This window comes from Oncorhynchus mykiss, chromosome 18 (genome assembly GCF_057628025.1).
Source record: "Oncorhynchus mykiss isolate SJ-2025 chromosome 18, ASM5762802v1, whole genome shotgun sequence".
Taxonomy (NCBI): Eukaryota; Metazoa; Chordata; class Actinopteri; order Salmoniformes; family Salmonidae; genus Oncorhynchus; species Oncorhynchus mykiss.
In genome coordinates this window covers 64,261,115-64,281,716 of record NC_143039.1, presented here as the reverse complement: position 1 = coordinate 64,281,716, position 20,602 = coordinate 64,261,115, and the positions used below count along the sequence as shown (strand labels likewise).

General features: G+C 42.9%; 1 protein-coding gene across 7 annotated transcripts in view; it reads right to left on the bottom strand.

The window, feature by feature from the left end:
* The window catches only part of LOC110496558 (uncharacterized), a 135,177-nt gene that overhangs the window by 92,634 nt on the left and 21,941 nt on the right, over positions 1–20,602 (bottom strand). For all 7 annotated transcript variants that reach the window (XM_036953312.2, XM_036953309.2, XM_090209075.1 and 4 more), the window contains exons 3-4: positions 12,374–12,442; positions 12,106–12,223 (exon numbers count right to left, since the gene is read on the bottom strand). In XM_036953312.2, the coding sequence (XP_036809207.2) occupies positions 12,106–12,223; positions 12,374–12,442 (187 nt within the window). The remainder of the gene's footprint in view (positions 1–12,105; positions 12,224–12,373; positions 12,443–20,602) is intronic.

Here is a 20,602-nt window from a genome sequence, read left to right as displayed (position 1 = left end):
GAGCTTCTGAAAAGCTGCTGGGGTAGGGATAGCCAGGTGGAAAGCATGGCCAGCCGTAGAAAAATCCTGATTGAAATGATCGATTATTGTAGATTTATCGGTGGTGACAGTGTTTCCTAGCCTCATTGCAGTGGGCAGCTGGGTGGAGGTGCTCTTATTCCCCATTGACTTTACAGCATCCCAGAACTTTTTGGAATTAGTGCTACAGGATGCACATTTCTGTTTGAAAAAGCTAGCCTTTGCTTTCCTAACTGACTGTGTAGATTGGTTCCTGACTTCCGTGAAAAGTTGCATATCGCGGGGGCTATTCGATGCTAATGCAGAACGCCACAGGATGTTTTTGTGCTGGTCAACGACAGTCAGGTCTGTGGTGAACCAAGGGCTATATCTGTTCTTAGTTCTACATTTTTTGAATGGGGAATGCTTATTTAAGATGGTGAGGAAAGCACTTTTAAACAGCAACCAGGCATCCTTTACTGACGGGATGAGGTCAATATCCTTCCAGGATACCCAGGCCAGGTGGATTAGAAAGGCCTGCTCGCTGAAGTGTTTTAGGGAGAGTTTGACAGTGATGAGGGGTGTTCATTTGACCGCGGACCCATTACGGACGCAGGCAATGAGGCAGTGATCGCTGAGATCCTGGTTGAAGACAGCAGAGGTGTATTTAGAGGGCAAGTTGGTCAGGATGATATCTAAGAGGGTGCCCATGGTTACAGATTTAGGGTTGTACCTGGTAGGTTCCTTGATAATTTGTGTCCCTCCCTGTCTCTCATCTAATTCCTCATCTCCCTGTACCACCCTGACTCTCATTTAATTATTTTTCTCCCTGTCTCTCATCTTATTCCTCATCTCCCTGTCTCTCTCTCTCATTTTATTCCTCATCTCCCTGTCTTTCCCTGTCTCTCATTTAATTATTTATCTCCCTGTCTCTCATCTTATTCCTCATCTCCCCATCTCTCTCTGTCTCTCATCTTATTCCTCATCTCCCTGTCTCTCCCTGTCTCTCATTTAATTCTTTATCTCACTGTCTCTCATCTTATTCCTCATCTCCCTGTCTCTCCCTGTCTCTCATCTTATTCCTCATCTCCCTGTCTCTCTCTGTCTCTCATCTTATTCCTCATCTCCCTGTACCTCCCTGTTTCTCATTTAATTCTTTATCTCCCTGTCTCTCATCTTATTCCTCATCTCCCTGTCTCTCATCTAATTCCTCATCTCCCTGTCTCTCATCTTATTCCTCATCTCCCTGTCTCTCTCTGTCTCATTTTATTCTTAATCTCCCTGTCTCTCATCTAATTCCTCATCTCCCTGTCTTTCTCTGTACCTCCCTGTCTCTCATCTAATTCTTAATCTCCCTGTCTCTCATCTTATTCATCATCTCCCTGTCTCTCCCTGACTCTCATCTAATTCCTCATCTCACTGTCTCTCCCTGTACCTCTCTGTCTCTCATCTAATTATTCATCTCACTGTCTCCCATCTAATTCCTCATCTTCCTGTCTCTCCCTGACTCTCCCTGTCTCTCATCTAATTCCTCATCTCCCTGTCTCCCCCTGTCTCTCATCTAATTCCTCATCTCCCTGTCTCTCTCTGTCTCTCATCTTATTCCTCATCTCCCTATCTCTCCCTGTCTCTCGTCTAATTCCTCATCTCCCTGTCTCTCATCTAATTCCTCATCTCCCTGTCTCTCCCTGTTTCTCAACTAATTCCTCATCTCCCTGTCTCTCATCTAATTCCTCATGTCCCTGTCTCTCATCTAATTCCTCCATCTCAATGTCTCTCATCTAATTCCTCATCTCTCTGTCTCTCTCTGTCTCTCATCTAATTCCTCCATCTCCCTGTCTCTCATCTAATTCCTCCATCTGCCTGTCTCTCATCTAATTCCTCCATCTCCCTGTCCCTCGTCTAATTCCTCATCTCCCTGTCTCTTCGTGTCTCTCATCTAATTCCTCATCTCCCTGTCTCTTCGTGTATCTCATCTAATTCCTCATCTCCCTGTTTCTCCCTGTCTCTCCCAATACAGAAACACACACTAACAGTGATTGACAGAGTATAATATAGGCTACCATATTTAAATAGGCACACACTGCAAGAATACACACACATATGCACACACGCAGAAAGACAGGCAGGACGCACACACACACACACACACACACACACACACACACACACACACACACACACACACACACACAGTTGTGGTTTTGTTGGCAGCTGGTTTCTCACTCTGAGAGAAGAGGGCTGACAGTGATTTATAACGTAGAGGAGATCCAAGGGAAATAACAGAAGATCTGCATACCTTACAAAGAGGGAGATATAAGTAAAGAGCAAAGGCGGGGAGAAAGGAGATATAAGTTGGACAAAGTATGAGTCATTGCCTATAGAGAAAAGCAGCAATAGAGTGTATATGAGAATGGGGTGACAGAAAAGGACATTGAAAGAACGATCCATGCCCTGAGGGCATTGTGAAATGCCTTCAAAACCAGCCACTAGGGGCAACGGTGAGTGTTATTACCATCAAGTAGGCCTGGGTTTTGTGGATGGGAATAATCCCATGACTCTTGGAGAAGGTTTACGTGTCCCATCCTGGTGGTGGACACTGGTTTTTCATTTTTTACTTCATTGAGAGATATCGTGAGGCTACCCCATGAGCTATAATAACAATGGGTTACTCTCACGTATCTGAAATTACATGATCAACTGATGTTTACTGATCATGGAAAGCATTCAGTTACTTGATTTATAACTTTGATGATAGAGATACTGTAAATATGTACTGTAAATATGTAAATATGCAATTGTTTTGCTTGGAATGAATGGACAATTGTAGTTCTGACTCTGCACTTCACGAGGTGATGACATTAAAACCAAATAGTTAGCTGTAGTATTTATTTAACAAACCCTTGAAAACGGCACATAGTTGTCAATGGTTTTAACAGAGCTGGGGTCTCCTTGTCCCCCAGCAGCCAAATGGAATGCTCTGCATGGTATTGTCAAGTGTTATTGAAAACAACCTATTATGTTTCAAACATGCTCCTTTCAAACTCTTAATAGGAATTATGTCAGGATGTTTTGGTAGTCGGGTCAACGGTGTTGGAACTGTCCCAGTCTGAGCTACACAGAGGCAGACACACACGTTCACACAGCTATCTTTACAGCATATTGTCACCTCAGGGTTTGTTTCTCATGGAATCACCTGTCATCTTGACATGAACTGATAACCCCCTTTCACTCGTTCATACAGTCGTTTATTTATTTGTTCCCTTTCTCCACCCCTCCGTTGAGAAACAGAGCCACGTCTACAGTGTTTTAAATCAGAGAGCAGAGGCATCTGCTGATAGACTCTTATTCTTCACTCTACTTCTTCCAACCAGGGAGGGAGAGAGAGAAGAAACAACAAAGAGAAAGAGAAGAAAGGCAAGCAGATGTTTTCTTATGTATCTGTTTATTTACGTCTCTGGAAGAGGGAGAGAAGAGGCGGGAAAGAATGAGAGGGCGAGAGAGATACATAGAGAGGGAGCGAGAGACAGAAAGAGAGAGAGAGAGAGAGAGAGAGAGAGAAGCGAGAAGGATGGATGGAGAGAGAGAGCGAGCGAGAGAGAGAAGTATGTTGTCTGAAGAAAGAGTCTGTCTCTCAACCAACCGTAATATGACTCCTAAACAGCAAATAGACCAGTGTTACATAGTGTTGATTTTTCAGTGTAACATTTATAGTGTTGTTCAAGTGTAAGAGTCAAATTCTCTCTGTAAGAATTAAATTAACACTCATTGGTGTTAATTTGCAGGTGGATTTTTTAAAATATTGTTTGTTTTAATATGTATTTTTATGTACATTGATTAATGTTATGCTACTCAAATATACACTACTGTTCAAAAGTTTGGGGTCACCTAGAAATGTCCTTGTTTTTGAAAGAAAAGCAAATTTTTTTGTCCATTAAAATAAATCTAATTGATCAGAAATACAGTGTAGACATTGTTAATGTTGTAAATGACTATTGTAGCTGGAAATGTTTTTTATTTTATTTATTTTATGGAATATCTACATAGGCGTACAGAGGCCCATTATCAGCAACCATCACTCCTGTGTTCCAATGGCACGTTGTGTTAGCTAATCCAAGTTTATCATTTTAAAAGGTGAATTGATCGTTAGAAAACCTTTTTACAATTATGTTAGCACAGCTGAAAACGGATGTTCTGATTAATGAAGCAATACAACTGGCCTTCTTTAGACTAGTTGAGTTCCTGGAGCATCAGCATTTGTGGGTTCGATTACAGGCTCAAAATGGCCAGAAATAAGAACTTTATTCTGAAACTCATCAGTCTATTATTGTTTTGAGAAATGAAGGCTATTCCATGCAAGAAATTGCCAAGAAACTGAAGATCTCGTACAACGCTGTGTACTACTCCCTTCACAGAAAAGTGGGAACTGTCTCTAACCAGAATATAAAGAGGAGTGGGAGGCCCTGGTGCACAACTGAGCAAGAGGACAAGTACATTAGAGGGTCTAGTTTAAGAAACAGACACCACAAGTCCTCAACTGGCAGCTTCATTAAATAGTACCTGCAAAACACCAGTCTCAACGTCAACAGCGAAGAGGTGACTGCAGAGTTGCAAAGAAAAAGCCATATCTCAGACTGGCCAATAAAAATAAAAGATTAAGATGAGCAAAATAACTGGACAGAGGAACTCTGCCTAGAAGGCCAGCATCCCGGAGTCTCCTCTTCACTGTTGACGTTGAGACTGGTGTTTTGCGGGTACTATTTAATGTAGCTGACATTTTTTCTAAATCTGTTACCTGGACTTATTGCACCCGCTACTGAAATGGTTGTTCCAGTTTAGATGATTTAGGTTGTCTCATATCTTAGTCTTAAAAATTCTAAATGTTGGTTAGTCAACATTTTGGAAGCCAACATAAAGTGACATACGGGCCTGATTTTGCTTGTAAACCATGAGTTTCAGGCCACTGTATTAGTCTAAAACTAGGCCCTCAAAATAAGGCCTTATGAAATACGTGTTGTATTGTGTTCAATTATTTAATTTGAATGATTACATATTGGCATATGAAGGCCACAGGACTGAGAATGGATGAATGCAACAACCATGTCTCTCTAACAAATACAGTCATGGGTGGTAAATCTACAATTTACTTGAAAGGCAAGGCACTCTGGGAAATATGTAAATAATGTTTTACACCAAGCAGTGTGATAATGTATCACCAAAAAGTCTGGACCCATATAGACACTGGACCGGTGTTAAATTTAACACTGGAGAATTTGCTGTATACTATAAGATTAGTGACACCCGGAATAACTGTATTTTGATCCACAATACAACATAATCAAACGCAAAAAAGAGAAAGAAAATGTACAGACTCACTCTTCTCTTCATCGTATTGGTATCATGCCATACAAAACAGCCTGAGGATACAAAAGTTTGGGGTCACCTAGAAATGTCCAACGTGCCATTGGAACACAGGAGTGATGGTTGCTGATAATGGGCCTCTGTACGCCTATGTAGATATTCCATAAAATAAATAAAATAAAAAACATTTCCAGCTACAATAGTCATTTACAACATTAACAATGTCTACACTGTATTTCTGATCAATTTGATTTATTTTAATGGAAAAAAAATGCTTTTCTTTCAAAAACAAGGACATTTCGTGGCTTTCAAAGCATTTGACTCCTGACCTGCTAATTTCTGTTTGTCATATTTCCAGAGTCACTCGAGACGCTGTGACACACAATATATGTGACAATATTATGTGGCACCTTGAGAACACAACGTCTGCTCTAAAACAACTTAGAGGGGGTGATATATTGAGTTATCAAGCCAGAAATCCCAACAAAATACTGGAGCGTGATATACACTTGGCAGCTCCTGGGGCACTTTCATGGTTTATCAGCCTGGAGAAGGAAAGAGAGGGAACATTCACCAGACTGAACACCAACAACTCTGAACCACAAGAGACAGAATGTTTAAAAAGACAGTATGACACGGTGGTCTTAATCAGGTCCTCTACATAGTCTGACAATGGTGAACAAAAAATGGATAAAAACCTTTAAACACCCGCCATATTATTAGAACTAACTTAAAAATGATTAAGGTAAATGGTATTAAAAGTAACATATGATGTTAAAACGGCTGTCACTTTTATATGCGTTTGCTCCAGGAATCCCAAACCACCTACTGCTATTGTTAATGTGACTGCAACAGTTTTGTGTTACTGCTGGAGGAAAATATGTGGTATTCTGGTCTTCTGCTAAAACAATCAGAAAGTAAGCAGCTCTATGTGTTCAGGGTGACATTTCTACTGATCTTGGGTCAGTTTTGCAAGGTTAGGATTGTGGGAGGGGAAGCTGAATGAATAGTCACAGCAAAAATTGGTTTCACAGACATACTGTCAGTTCAACCATCACCCACCTCCATTCACCAACATACTAAGTGGTGATTTAAAAAAATAGCTGAAGTAAGAGAGATGAATGAAGAGACAAATGAAGAGAAGGAGGAAGAGAGAGAGAGAGAGAGAGAGAGAGAAGGGGGGTTGAGAGCAAGAGATAGAGGAGGTAGTGAGAGAGCGAGAGAGAGCATTCTGGAATATCCAAGGCCAGAGGTCATCTGCCTTTCCTTCTTCTTTGCAGATCGTCTCAAGCTCTGTCAGGTTGGATGGGGAGCGTTGCTGCACAGCTATTTTCAGGTCTCTCCAGAGATGTTCGAACGGGTTCAGGTCCGGGCTGTGGCTGGGTCACCCAAGGACATTCAGAGACTTGCCCTGAAGCTCCTGATGCGTTGTCTTGGTTGTGTGTTTAGGGTCAGTGTCCTCTTGCAAGGTGAACCTTTAGCCCAGTCTGTGGCCCAGAGAGCTCTGGAGCAGGTTTTCATCAAGGATTTCTCTGTACTTTACTCAGTTCATCTTTGCCTCAATACTGGCTAGTCTCCCAGTTCCTGTAGCTGAAAAACACCCCCACAGCATGATGCAGCTTTGCATTCAAGCCAGTCTTGGTTTCATCAGACCAGAGAATCTCGTCTCTCAAAATCTGAGAGTCTTTAATTGCCTTTTGGCAAACTCCAAGAGGGCTGTTATGTAACTTTTACTGAGGAGTGGCTTCCATCTGGCCACTCTACCATAAAGCCCTGATTGGTGGAGTGCTGCAAAGATGGTTGTCCTTCTGGAAGGTTCTCCTATCTACACAGAGGAATTCTAGAGCTCTGTCAGTGACCATCTGGTTTTTGGTCACCTCCCTGATCAAGGCCCTTCTCCCCCAATTGCTCAGTTTGGCCGGGCGGCCAGCTCTAGTCTTGGTGGTTCAAAACGTATTCCTTTTAAGAATGACGGAGGCCACTGTGTTCTTGGGGACCGTCAATGCTGCAGACATTTTTTTGGTACCCTTCCCCAGATTTGTGCCTCGACAAAATCCTGTCTCGGCGCTCAATGGACAATTCCTTTTACCTCGTGGCTTGGTTTTTGATCTGACATGCACTGTCAACTGTGGGACCTTATATAGACAGATATGTGCCTTTCCAAATCATGTCAAATCAATTTAATTTACCACAGGTAGACTCCAATAAAGTTGGAGAAAGGATGATCAATGGAAACAGGATGCACCTGAGCTCAATTTCGTGTCTCATAGCAAGTATTTTTGTTTTTTATTTTTTATAAATTTGCAAACATTTCTAAATACCTGTTTAGGCTTTGTCATTATGGGGTATTGTGTGTAGATTGCTAAGGATTTGTATTTATTTAATACATTTTAGAATAAGGCTATAACACAACAAAATGCAGAAAAAGTCAAGGGGTCTGAATGTGTTCTGAAGACACCCCCACTAGATTGCGCTACTTTAAAGAAGACAGCTTCTCCATCCTGGAAGGAGAAATCAATAATTTCCAAGCCCAGGGACATGTACTAGTGTGTGTCGACCTAAATGCCAGAACTGGACAAGAACCTGACAACCTCAGCACACAGGGGGACAAACACCTAACAGGAGGAGACAGCATTCCCTCCTCCATATGCTCTCCTAGGCAAAACTACGACAACATAACCAACAAAAACAGGTCACAACTCCTACAGGTCTGTCGCACGATGGGAATGTACATAGTCAATGGTAGGCTTCGAGGGGACTCCTACGGTATGTACACATATAGCCTATCACTTGGCATTAGTAATAGACTACTTTATCACTGACCTCAAACAAGAGTCTCTCAGAATGTTCACAGTTAGCCCACTGACACCCCAATCACAGCAAAATCCCAGTCTACTTGAACAGAGTAATACTCAATCATGAGGCATCAAAGCCAAAGGAACTGAATAATATTAATAAATGCTATAGCTAGAAGGAAAGTAGTGTGGAAACCTAAATTTTTTTTTTTTTTTAATCAATACCTTTTAGACAACTTCCTGGACCAAACTTTCACTCTAATAGTGATGGTGTAAACTTGGCAGTAGAAAACATAAACAGTATATTTGACCTCTCAGCTTCCCTCTCATATAACAATGACAAATTATTTTTTATATTTTTTATTTCACCTTTATTTAACCAGGTAGGCTAGTTGAGAACAAGTTCTCATTTGCAACTGCGACCTGGCCAAGATAAAGCATAGCAGTGTGAACAGACAACACAGAGTTACACATGGAGTAAACAATTAACAAGTCAATAATACAGTAGAAAAAAAAGAGAGTCTATATACATTGTGTGCAAAAGGCATGAGGAGGTAGGCGAATAATTACAATTTTGCAGATTAACACTGGAGTGATAAATGATCAGATTGTCATGTACAGGTAGAGATATTGGTGTGCAAAAGAGCAGAAAAGTAAATAACTAAAAACAGTATGGGGATGAGGTAGGTAAAAATGGGTGGACTATTTACCGATAGATTATGTACAGCTGCAGCGATCGGTTAGCTGCTCAGATAGCAGATGTTTGAAGTTGGTGAGGGAGATAAAAGTCTCCAACTTCAGTGATTTTTGCAATTCGTTCCAGTCACAGGCAGCAGAGAACTGGTACGAAAGGCGGCCAAATGAGGTGTTGGCTTTAGGGATGATCAGTGAGATACACCTGCTGGAGCGCGTTCTACGGGTGGGTGTTGCCATCGTGACCAGTGAACTGAGATAAGGCGGAACTTTACCTAGCATGGACTTGTAGATGACCTGGAGCCAGTGGGTCTGGCGACGAATATGTAGCGAGGGCCAGCCGACTAGAGCATACAGGTCGCAGTGGTGGGTGGTATAAGCTGCATCCAGTTTGCTGAGTAGAGTGTTGGAAGCAATTTTGTAGATGACATCGCCGAAGTCGAGGATCGGTAGGATAGTCAGTTTTACTAGGGTAAGTTTGGCGGTGTGAGTGAAGGAGGCTTTGTTGCGGAATAGAAAGCCGACTCTAGATTTGATTTTCGAGTGGAGATGTTTGATATGAGTCTGGAAGGAGAGGTTACAGTCTAGCCAGACACCTAGGTACTTATAGATGTCCACATATTCAAGGTCGATTTGATGAAGAAAGCAAAAACTTAAGAAAGAAATTGAGAAACCTATCCAACCAAAAGCATAGACACCCAGAAAACCTGAGCCTACGCCTTCACTATTGTGAATCACTAAAACAATACAGAAATACACTACGGAAAAAGAAATAACAGCCTGTCAGAAATCAGCTCAATTTTATTGAAGAATCCATAGACTCTAACCACTTCTGGGAAAATTGGAAAACACTAACCAAACAACAAAACAAAGAGTTATCTATCCAAAATGGAGAGGCATGGATAAACCACTTTTCCAATCTTTTTGGCCCTATATCAAAAAACAAACAGCAAAAACATATACATGATCAAATGCAAATCTTAGAATAAAATAGTAAAGACTACCAGAACCCACTGGATCCCCAATTACATTGAATGAACTACCAGGACAAAATACAAACCCTCCAGCCCAAAAAGGCCTGTGGTGTTGATGGTATCCTCAATGAAATTATCAAATATACATAACATCATCCTTATCGCTGGCATCTTCCCCAATTTTTGGAACCAAGGACGGATCACAAAAATCCACAAAAGTGGAGACAAATTTGACCCCAATAACTACCGTGGGATATGCATCAACAGCAACCTTGGTAAAATCAGACTCGTACATTTCCTCAGTGAAAACAATGTACTGAGCAAATTTCTAATTGGCTTTTTAGCCAAAGTACCGTGCGACAGACCACATATTCACCCTGCACACTAATTGACAGACAAATAAACCAAAGCAAAGGCAATGTCTTCTCAAGCTTTGTTGTCTTCAAAAAAGCTTTTGACTCAATATGGCATGAAGGTCTGTTCTACAAATTGATGGAAAGCGGTGTTGGGAAAAAAACATGAAATTATCAAATCCACGTACACAAACAAAAGGTGTATGGTTAAATTTGGCAAAAAACACACATTTCATTCCACAGGGCTGTGGGGTGAAACAGGGATGCAATTTAATCACCACCCTCTTCAAAGCACATATCAACGAATTGGCGAGGGTACTAGAACAGTCTGCAAATCCCAGCCTCACCCTAGTAGAATGTGAAGTCAAATGTCTACTGTTTGCTGATGATCTGGTGCTTCTGTCACCAACCAAGGAGGACCTACGCAGCACCTAGATATTCTTCACAGATTCTGTCAGACCTGGGCCCTGACAGTAAATCGCAGTAAGACAAAAATAAATAATCCAAAAAAGGTCCAGTCGCCAGGACCTCAAATACAAATTCCATCTAGACACCGTTGCCCTGGAGCACACAAAAAATGATACATACCTCGGCCTAAACATCAGCGCCACAGGTAACTTCCAAAAGCTTTGAACGATCTGAGAGACAAGGCAAGACGGGCCTTCTATGCCATTAAAAGGAACAAATAATTTGACATACAAATTAGGATCTGTAACGGCGTTCTTCGTTTGTTGAAAGAGAGGCGGACCAAAACGCAGCGTGGTGGTTGTTCATTGTATTTTAATGAAGACACTATACATGAACAAACTAACGAAAACAAGAAACGTGAGAACTCAAAACAGCCCGATCTGGTGCAAACACAAAGACAGGAACAAATCACACCATCAAAACACAGAGTAACAAAAACAAGCCCGCACAAATACCCAGCGGGCCTAGTGCCCCTAAATACCCTACAAACAAATCCTAATACAAAACAGGTGTACCCAATTAACCAATAACCCAAAACAAACGGAAAGGGAATCGATGGCAGCTAATAGGCCGGCGACGACGACCGCCGAGCACCGCCCGAACAGGAAGAGGCACCATACTCGGCGAGGTTCGTGACAGGATCTGTCTAAAAATACTTGAATCGGTTATAGAACCCATAGCCCTTTATGCTTGTGAGGTCTACGATCCGCTCACCAACCAAGAATTCACAAAATGGGACAAACAACAAATTGAGATTCTGCATGTACACCTCCGTGTACAACGTAGAACACCAAATAACGCATGCAGAGCAGAATTAGGCCGATATCTGCTAATTATCAAAGTCAGAGAAAGGGAGAGAGGGGGGGGTGTAGAGTGCTCAGAGATAGATAGAGAGAGAGAATGAGAGAGAGAGAGAGAGAGAGAGAGAGAGAGAGAAAGAGAGAGAATGATAGAGAGAGGGGGGGTGTAGAGCGCTCAGTTGGAGCTTGCAACGGCAGGGTTGGGGGTTCGATTCCCACGGGGGACCCGTATGAAAAAAAGCATGAACATGTATGAATCCCTACTTTGAGTCGCTCTGGATAAGAGTGTCTGCTAAAGTACGTAAATGTATATGAGAGCGAGAGAGAGTGTGTGTGTGAGAGAGAGAGAGAGAGAGAGAGAGAGAGGGAGAGAGAGAGATATAGTAGTGATAGAGGACCTACTTTGTAGGGCCGATGAGATGGGGAGAGAGAGAGATGTAGTAGTGATAGAGGATCTACTGTGTGGGGCCGATGAGATGGGAAAATAGAGAAAGAGAGAGAAAGAGGCAGAGGGAGAGAGAGAGAGAGTCAGATAGAGAGATATAAAGAGAGAGCTAGCAGCAGTGATGAAATGGAAAAAGACAGAAGGAGAGAGGGAGACAGAGGGTGACAGACAGACAAAGAAAGAGAGTTAGTAGTGATGGAGGGAGGGAGGAGGACATACTCTGTGGGGTGGATGAGTGCTGTCTTGCCCAGTCGGAGGATAACGGGTCCTCGGGGGTTACGGATCTTCCTGACCGCTGCTGTCTTGAGCAGGGAGAAGCGCCGCACCAGATTGAAACCTGCATCAAATCCATCACCACATTAATCCTCAGGCCAGGCAGAGTAATCAATCACAGAGAGGAGCCACAGTAGATCAGACAGGATAAACAAGATGGTACTAACTGTTTTGTGTGTGTGTGCATGTGTTTGTGCGTGCGTGTATCATTTACCTGTGATGTTGTGTCTGGCCGTCTGAGGGAACTTCCAGTCATCTACCTGTTGGGAAGGGCATTGTACTTCTGGAGAGAGAGAGAATGAGAGAGAGGAGAGTAAGAAGGAGAGATGGACAGGACAAAAGACATGTTGTGTGAAATGCCATTCAGACAAAGGACACACAGTAACGTCAGAGTAAAATAAATAGATATGGTGATTAAGACAGACACTGTCCTTTGCTACTGTATATAAAACACTTCCCCCCCATGTACAGGTCAGCCTCAGGTCATACTGTGGAGCACACACAAAATCTGTCAGTGGATCCACTACAGGAGGCTGGTGGCACCTTAATTGGACAGGACAGGCTCATGGTAAAGGTAAGAGCGGAATAGGTGGAATGGTGGAATGGAAACCATGTGTTTGGTGCCATTCCATTGACTCCGTTCCAGCCATTATTATGAGCCGTCCTCCCCTCTGGGAGAGAGAAAGGAAGGGCGAGGGAGGGAGAGAGAGAGAGAGAGAGAGAGAGAGAGAGAGAGAGAGAGAGAGAGAGAGAGAGAGAAAGAGGCACATGTCACACATTCACACAATTGATGGATATATCCTCACCCCGTTAGCAGATGTCAAGGAGAAATGTGTTTGCTGTCATATTGTGAATCTGTAATATTGTGAGCCCCCACAACATTGTGAGCCCTGGGTACATGTTCAGGGTCTGGTAGGGGTTCAGTAACATAGTAACATGTTCTGGTTCAGGTGTGACCCACTTTGTTCCTGGGGTCTGTCCCAAATGGCACCCTATTCCATATAGTCCACTACCTGTACATGGGTCCCGGTCAAAAGTTGTGGACTATATGAGGAATAGGGGGCCATTTGGGACAGACACCCTAGAATGATTCTGAGAGGTATATTAATGAATGTAACCATGTAACCATCTCTAACATACCTAATTCTACTAATCAAGGTCTTGATGAGATTATTGATGGAATGGGCTGTTTTCCTAGCTCTCTAGGACCAGGGCTGGTGACCCCCACTGTCTCCAGTCCTACCAGTGTGTTAGAACTATAAAACCTAAAGGATTGTACAAGTCTGGAGATTGATATGCCTGGAGATTGTCCAATAAATCCACACTGACACACACACACAAACACACACACACACACACACACACACACACACACACACACACACACACACACACACACACACACACACACACACACACACACACACACTGCAACTAGGAGGACACACATACAGTATTACTAAGTCCATGACCCTGGTGTGCAGTGCAGATGTTTCTTTTAGTATCATTGTGGGTACCAAACAATTGATTCCCATTCAAAACCTAACCCTAAAATCTAACCATTACCCTTAACCTAACCCCTAACCTAAACACCTTAACACTAACCCTAACCCTAACCCCAAACCCCAACACTAAACCCTTCCCTAAACTTAATAGTAACCCTAAACCTAAAAGATAGCCTCAGACAACAACATTGATGTATACGCTGATTTGGTGAGCGAGTTTATTAGCAAGTGCATCGGTGATGTGGTACCCACAGTGACTATTAAAACCTTCCCCAACCAGAAACCGTGGATTGATGGCAGCATTAGCGCAAAATTGAAAGTACGAACCACTGCTTTTAATCATGGCAAGGTGACCGGTAACATGACCGAATACAGACAGCTAAGCGTCAGTATAGAGACAAAGTGGAGTCGCAATTCAACGGCTCAGACACGAGACGTATGTGGCAGGGTCTACAGACAATCACGGATTACAAAAAGAAAACACGCCCCGTCGCAGACACCGACGTCTTCCTCCCAAACAAACTAAACAACTTCTTTGCTCGCTTTGAGGACAATACAGTGCCACTGACACGGCCCGTTACCAAAACCTGCGGGCTCTCCTTCACCACAGCCAATGTGAGTAAAACATTTAAACGTGTTAACCCTCGCAAGGCTGCTGGCCCAGATGGCGTCTCTAGCCGTGTTCTCAGAGCATGCGCAGACCAGCTGGCTGGTGTGTTTACGGACATATTCAATCAATCCTTATCCCAGTCTGCTGTCCCCACATGCTTTAAGAGGGCCACCATTGTTCCTGTTCGAAAGAAAGCTAAGGTAACGGAGCTAAATGACTATCGCCCCGTAGCACTCACTTCCGTCATCATGAAGTGCTTTGAGAGACTAGTCAAGGACCATATCACCTCTACCCTACCTGACACCCTAGACCCACTCCAATTTGCTTACCGCCCCAATAGGTCCACAGAAGACGCAATCGCAATCACACTGCACACTGCCCTAACCCATCTGGACAAGAGGAATACCTACGTGAGAATGCTGTTCATCGATTACAGCTCAGCATTTAACACCATAGTACCCTCTAAACTCGTCATTAAGCTCGAGAACCTTGGTCTCGACCCCTCCCTGTGCAACTGCGTCCTGGACTTTGACGGGCCGCCCCCAGGTGGTGAGGGTAGATAACAACATCTCCACCCCGCTGATCGTCAACACTGGGGCCCCACAATGGTGTGTTCTCAGCCCTCTCCTGTACTCCCTGTTCACCCATGACTGCGTGGCCATGCACGCCTCCAACTCAGTAATCAAGTTTGCAGATGACACTGCAGTGGTAGGCTTGAAGGCTTGATTACCAATAATGATGAGATGGCCTACAGGGAGGAGGTGAGGGCCCTCGGAGTGTGGTGTCAGGAAAATAACCTCACACTCAACGTCAACACAACAAAGGAGATGATCGTGGACTTCAGGAAACAGCAGAGGGAGCACCCCCTATCCACATCGACGGGACAGTAGTGGGGAAGGTGGAACATTTTAAGTTCCTTGGAAAACACATCACGGAAAAACTGAAATGGTCCACCCATACAGACAGCGTGGTGAAGAAGGCACAACAGCGCATCTTCAACCTCAGGAGGCTGAAGAAATTTGGCTTGTCACCGAAAACACTAGCTAACTTTTACAGATGCACAATCAAGAGCATCCTTTCGGGCTGTATCACCGCCTGGTACGGCAACTGCTCCACCCACAACTGTAAGGCTCTCCGGGGGCAAACTACCTGCCCTCCAGGACATCTACACCCCCTGATGTCACAGGAAGGCCAAAAAGATCATCAAGGACAACAACCACCCGAGCCACTGCCTGTTCACCCCGCTATCATCCAGAAGGCGAGGTCAGTACAGGTGCATCAAAGCAGGGACCGAGAGATTGACAAACAGCTTCTATCTCAAGGCCATCAGACTGTTAAACAGCCATCACTAACATTGAGTGGCTGCTGCCAACATATTGACTCAAATCTCTAGCCACTTTATTAATAATTAATAATAATAATAATAATTGGATGTAATACATGTATCACTAGTCACTTTAAACAATCCCACTTTCTGTGTTTACATACCCTACATTACTCATCTCATATGTATATACTGTACTCTATACCATCTATTGCATCTTGCCTATGCCGCACGGCCATCACTCAACTATAAATGTATATGTACATATTCTTATTCATTCCTTTACACTTGTGTGCATAAGGTAGTTGTTGTGAAATTGTTAGATTACTTGTTAGATATTACTGCACGGTCGGAACTAGAAGCACAAGCATTTCGCTGCACTCGCATTAACATCTGCTAACCATCTGTATGGGACCAATAACATTTGATTTGAACACCTAAGCCTAAAATAGCCTTTTTCATTGTTGGGCCTTGCAAAATGTCCCCACTTGTCCGAATTGTCCTCATTTTACTATCCTTGTGATCCCCACAAGGATAATAAAACCAAACACACACACACACAGCTCCACTTCAGGGTTGAGACTGTTGGCCAGGTTGTTAAATTGAAACCAATTTAGTGCTGGAGTAAAACAGAGTGACTGGATCCAATTAGATTGGGAAGAGTAACACACAGATAGAGTGCTCTCTGTGTGTTGTGTGTGTGTGTGTGTGTGTGCGTGTGTGCGTGCGTGCGTGCGTGTGTGTGTGTGTGTGTGTTTGCGTGCGTGCGTGTGTGCGTGTGTGTGTGTGTGACAGAGTGAGAGTGAGTTGCTAGCCTGAGGGTCTGAGTTATATTCTCACCCAGGAAAGAGAAGCAGACTAAGAGGCTAAATCAAGAGCTTTTTAACTTCTATCATTCTATTTGTTGACTCTATTGATCAGTAGCTGGGCCAATTGAAATGAGTTAACTCATGAACCTACTATTTATTAGAATGAATATGTCAGCCCAGTAGAGCCCCATAGTGGAGGTGTCATAATACCCATAAAACCTAGCGGTGAAAAAATTTAATGGTTCCAACCAATTTTCACAAAGTGTTTCATGTAGGCTTATCCTGGCATGACATTTTGATAACCATGTAAGTCTCTCTCAGACAAGGTGACTTTTTTTTCAATATATTTGGTTCTATTTACTCTCAGATTCTAAAATTATAATTAGCATCAAATTAAGCAGCATGCAAGACTACAAATCCCTGCAAGCGCCTGCACGCCATCTCTAGCTGACACCTTTGCTAACAGGTATTGTGTCAATTTAAAACGTGCACAAGTCAGTTCACAGAATTGCCCATTAAAGAAATGTAGCTAATTTATTCATTACTACATTTAGCTAACATTAGATAGTTAGTCCAGAGATTCTTACCTTTGCCTTGATTCTGAAGTCTCGTCCAGATAATCATGGAATTTGTAGTTCTTTCTGATAGACACATAAGCAGCTAATTATAATTTCATTTTGGGGGGTTAACACAGGTGAATATATTGATAAAAGTCACCTTGTCCTAGAGATATTTACGTGGTAATAGAAACGTAAACCTACACAAAACAGTGTTCCTAAAATCCCCTATGGGAAAAATTACTGGTGTGAAAATTATTGGAACCATTTCCCTGTTTGACCGCTAGGTGTTATGGGTATTGTGACCAATACTGTGGTACTCTATAGGGATGAATGAAACTAGAGATAAATCAGATTCAGGTTCAACAAGGTCATTCTTATTAGGGAACATCATAGGATTTTTTTTTTTTTTTTTAAATGCACAAGGTCCTCTACTCCGCCAAATAATGTACACATAAAACAGTCAACCGAATCGTTTCTAGTCATCTCTCCTCCTTCCAGGCTTTTTCTTCTCTGGACTTCATATTGCGATTGACAACTTTCATAAATTAGGTGCATTACTACCGCCACCGACCTCGTTCGTCTTTCAGGCACCCACATGGATATAACCAATGACGAGATGGCACGTGGGTACCTGCTTCTATAAGGAGACGGGAGAGGCAGGACTTGCAGTGTGATCTGCATCACAAATAGAACTGACTTCTATTTTAGCCCTTGGCAACGCAGACCTCCGTTGGCGTGAACGAGCAGTGTGGGTGCAATAATTGAATAATATAGATTTCACACGTGACGCGAGTGGTGTAGTCAGCCTGTAACCCTAATGAATATGACCCTAACCCTGACCTAACCCTAATGAATATGACCATAACCCTAACCCAACCCTAATGAATATGACCATAACCCTAACCTAACCCTAATGAATATGACCATAACCCTAACCTAACCCTAATGAATATGACCCTAAACCTAATGAATATGACCATAACCCTAACCTAACCCTAATGAATATTACCATAACCCTAACCTAACCCTAATGAATATGACCCTAAACCTAACCCTAATGAATATGACCATAACCCTAATGAATATGACCCTAACTGTCACGTCCTGACCTTAGTTCCTTTTTTATGTCTCTGTTTTAGTTTGGTCAGGGCGTGAGTTGGGGTGGGCATTCAATGTTTTTGTTCTAGGTCCACTTTTGGCCTGGTATGGTTCCCAATCAGAGGCAGCTGTCAATCGTTGTCTCCGATTGAGAACCATACTTAGGTAGCCTGTGTTCCCACTATGATTTGTGGGTAGTTGTTTTCTGTTTTGTGTATTCACCTGACAGGACTGTTTTGTTTCTTCCTTTCACTTTGTTATTTTGTTTCGTGTGTTCAGTCTAATAAATTAACATGGACACTTACGACGCTGCATATTGGTCCGATCCTTCCTACTCCTCCTCAGACGACGAAGAGATTTGTTACACTAACCATAATGAATATGACCCTAAATCTAACCCTAATGAATATGACCCAAACCCTAATGAATATGACCCTAACCCTAATGAATATGACCCTAACCCTAAACCTAATGAATATGACCCTAACCCTAATGAATATGACCCTAACCCTAACCATAATGAATATGACCCTAAATCTAACCCTAATGAATATGACCCAAACCCTAATGAATATGACCCTAACCCTAAACCTAATGAATATGACCCTAACCCTATTGAATTTAACCCTAACCCTAATGAATATGACCCTAACCTTAATGAATATGACCCTAACCCTAAACCTAACCCTAATGAATATAACCCTAATGAATATGACCCTAACCCTAATGAATATGACCCTAACGCTAATGAATATGACCCTAACCCTAAACCTAACCCTAATGAATATGACCCTAACCCTAATGAATGACCCTAACCCTAAACCTAATGAATATGACCCTAAACCTATCCCTAATGAATATGACCCTAACCCTAATGAATATGACCCTAACCCTAATGAATATGACCCTAAACCTGATGAATATGACCCTAACCCTAATAAATATGACCCTAACCCTAATGAATATGGCCCTAATCCTAAACCTAATGAATATGACCCTAAACCTAACCCTAATGAATATGACCCTAACCCTAATGAATATGACCCTAACCATAATGAATATGACCCTAACCCTAAACCTAACCCTAATGAATATGACCCTAACCCTAATGAATATGACCCTAACCCTAAACCAAACCCTAATGAATATGACTCTAATCCTAACCCTAATAAATTTGACCCTAACCCTAAACCTAACCCTAATCAATATGACTCTAATCCTAACCCTAATAAATATGACCCTAACCCTAACCCTAATGAATATAACCCTAATGACTAAAACTCTAATCCCAACCCTAATGAATATGAACGTAATCCTAACCTGAATGAATATGATCCTAACCCAAAATAATATGGCCCTGATACACAGATACAGGCCTATATCCAGATGCATTAGGATGAAATACGTACATATAGTATATTTGTATAGTTAACTTACACAAAACAAAGGATAATGGCAGGTTCCAACTGTCAATGCTGACTGTAGAGAGTATCAAGGTGAAGTTGGAGTGTGGAGGAGAACGTATAGCAGCAGCTCTCTAATCAGTTCCTCAACACATCAGAAACACCCCATGAGGTAGTCTCTCCTCCCTACCTCCCCCTCTAACCCCTTACATCCCCTGCATACTCAGCAAGCTCTCTCACAAAGAACAAAAACTGCCTTTCAAAAAGTTCCCAGAAACACACAGACTTCATCTTTTATTGCCACTCAACATGGGCTGTTTGAAGTCAAGAGACACTTCACTCCCTCCTTAAAAAGTGCTTTCTTCTCAGCATATCCCCTCACTCTACACCCCTATCCTACCCCCTCCTACCCCCTTATGACTTTTATACAGGCACTTAGAGGCAGAATTAAGATGAAGACCTGTCAGAGTAAAAAGGAAACATCAAGACCGGGAGGAGGGCGGGGAGGGAGTGACAGAGTGATGAGAAAGAAGGGGGAGAGGGGAGGAAGAGGGAGGGGAGAGAAAGGGAGAAGGGGAAGATGGAGGAAGGATAGTGGGATGATGAATTGGAAGAGAGGGGAAGAGGGAGGGAAGGGACGATGATAGGAGAGAGAGGAGGAACAGAGGGAGGAGGAAGGGAGGGAGGAGGAAGAAAGGGGGAGGATAAGAGAGAGGAAGAAGAGCGGGAGGAGGAAGAGGGGGAGGGAAAGAGAAGAGGAGAAGGGAGAATGATAGGAGAGAGAGAAATAAGAGAGGGATGAGGAAGAGAGGGAGGGAGAGAGAGGAGGAGAAGGGAGGATGATAGGAGAGGAAGAAGAGAGGGATGAGGAAGATAGGGAGGGAGAGAGAGGCGGAGAATAGAGGATGATAGGAGAGAGAGGAAGAAGAGAGGGATGAGGGAGAGAGAGGAGGAGAAGGGAGGATGATAGGAGAGAGGAAGAAGAGAGGGAGGAGGAAGGAAGAAGAGGGAGAACAAAAGTTTGGAACAGGAAAAAGTAGAGTGAAGGGTAAGGTAGGAGGAGAAAGGAAGTTGAGGGGAAAGACCTGTCAGAGTAAAAAAAAATGTCAAGACCGGGAGGAGGACAGGGAGGGA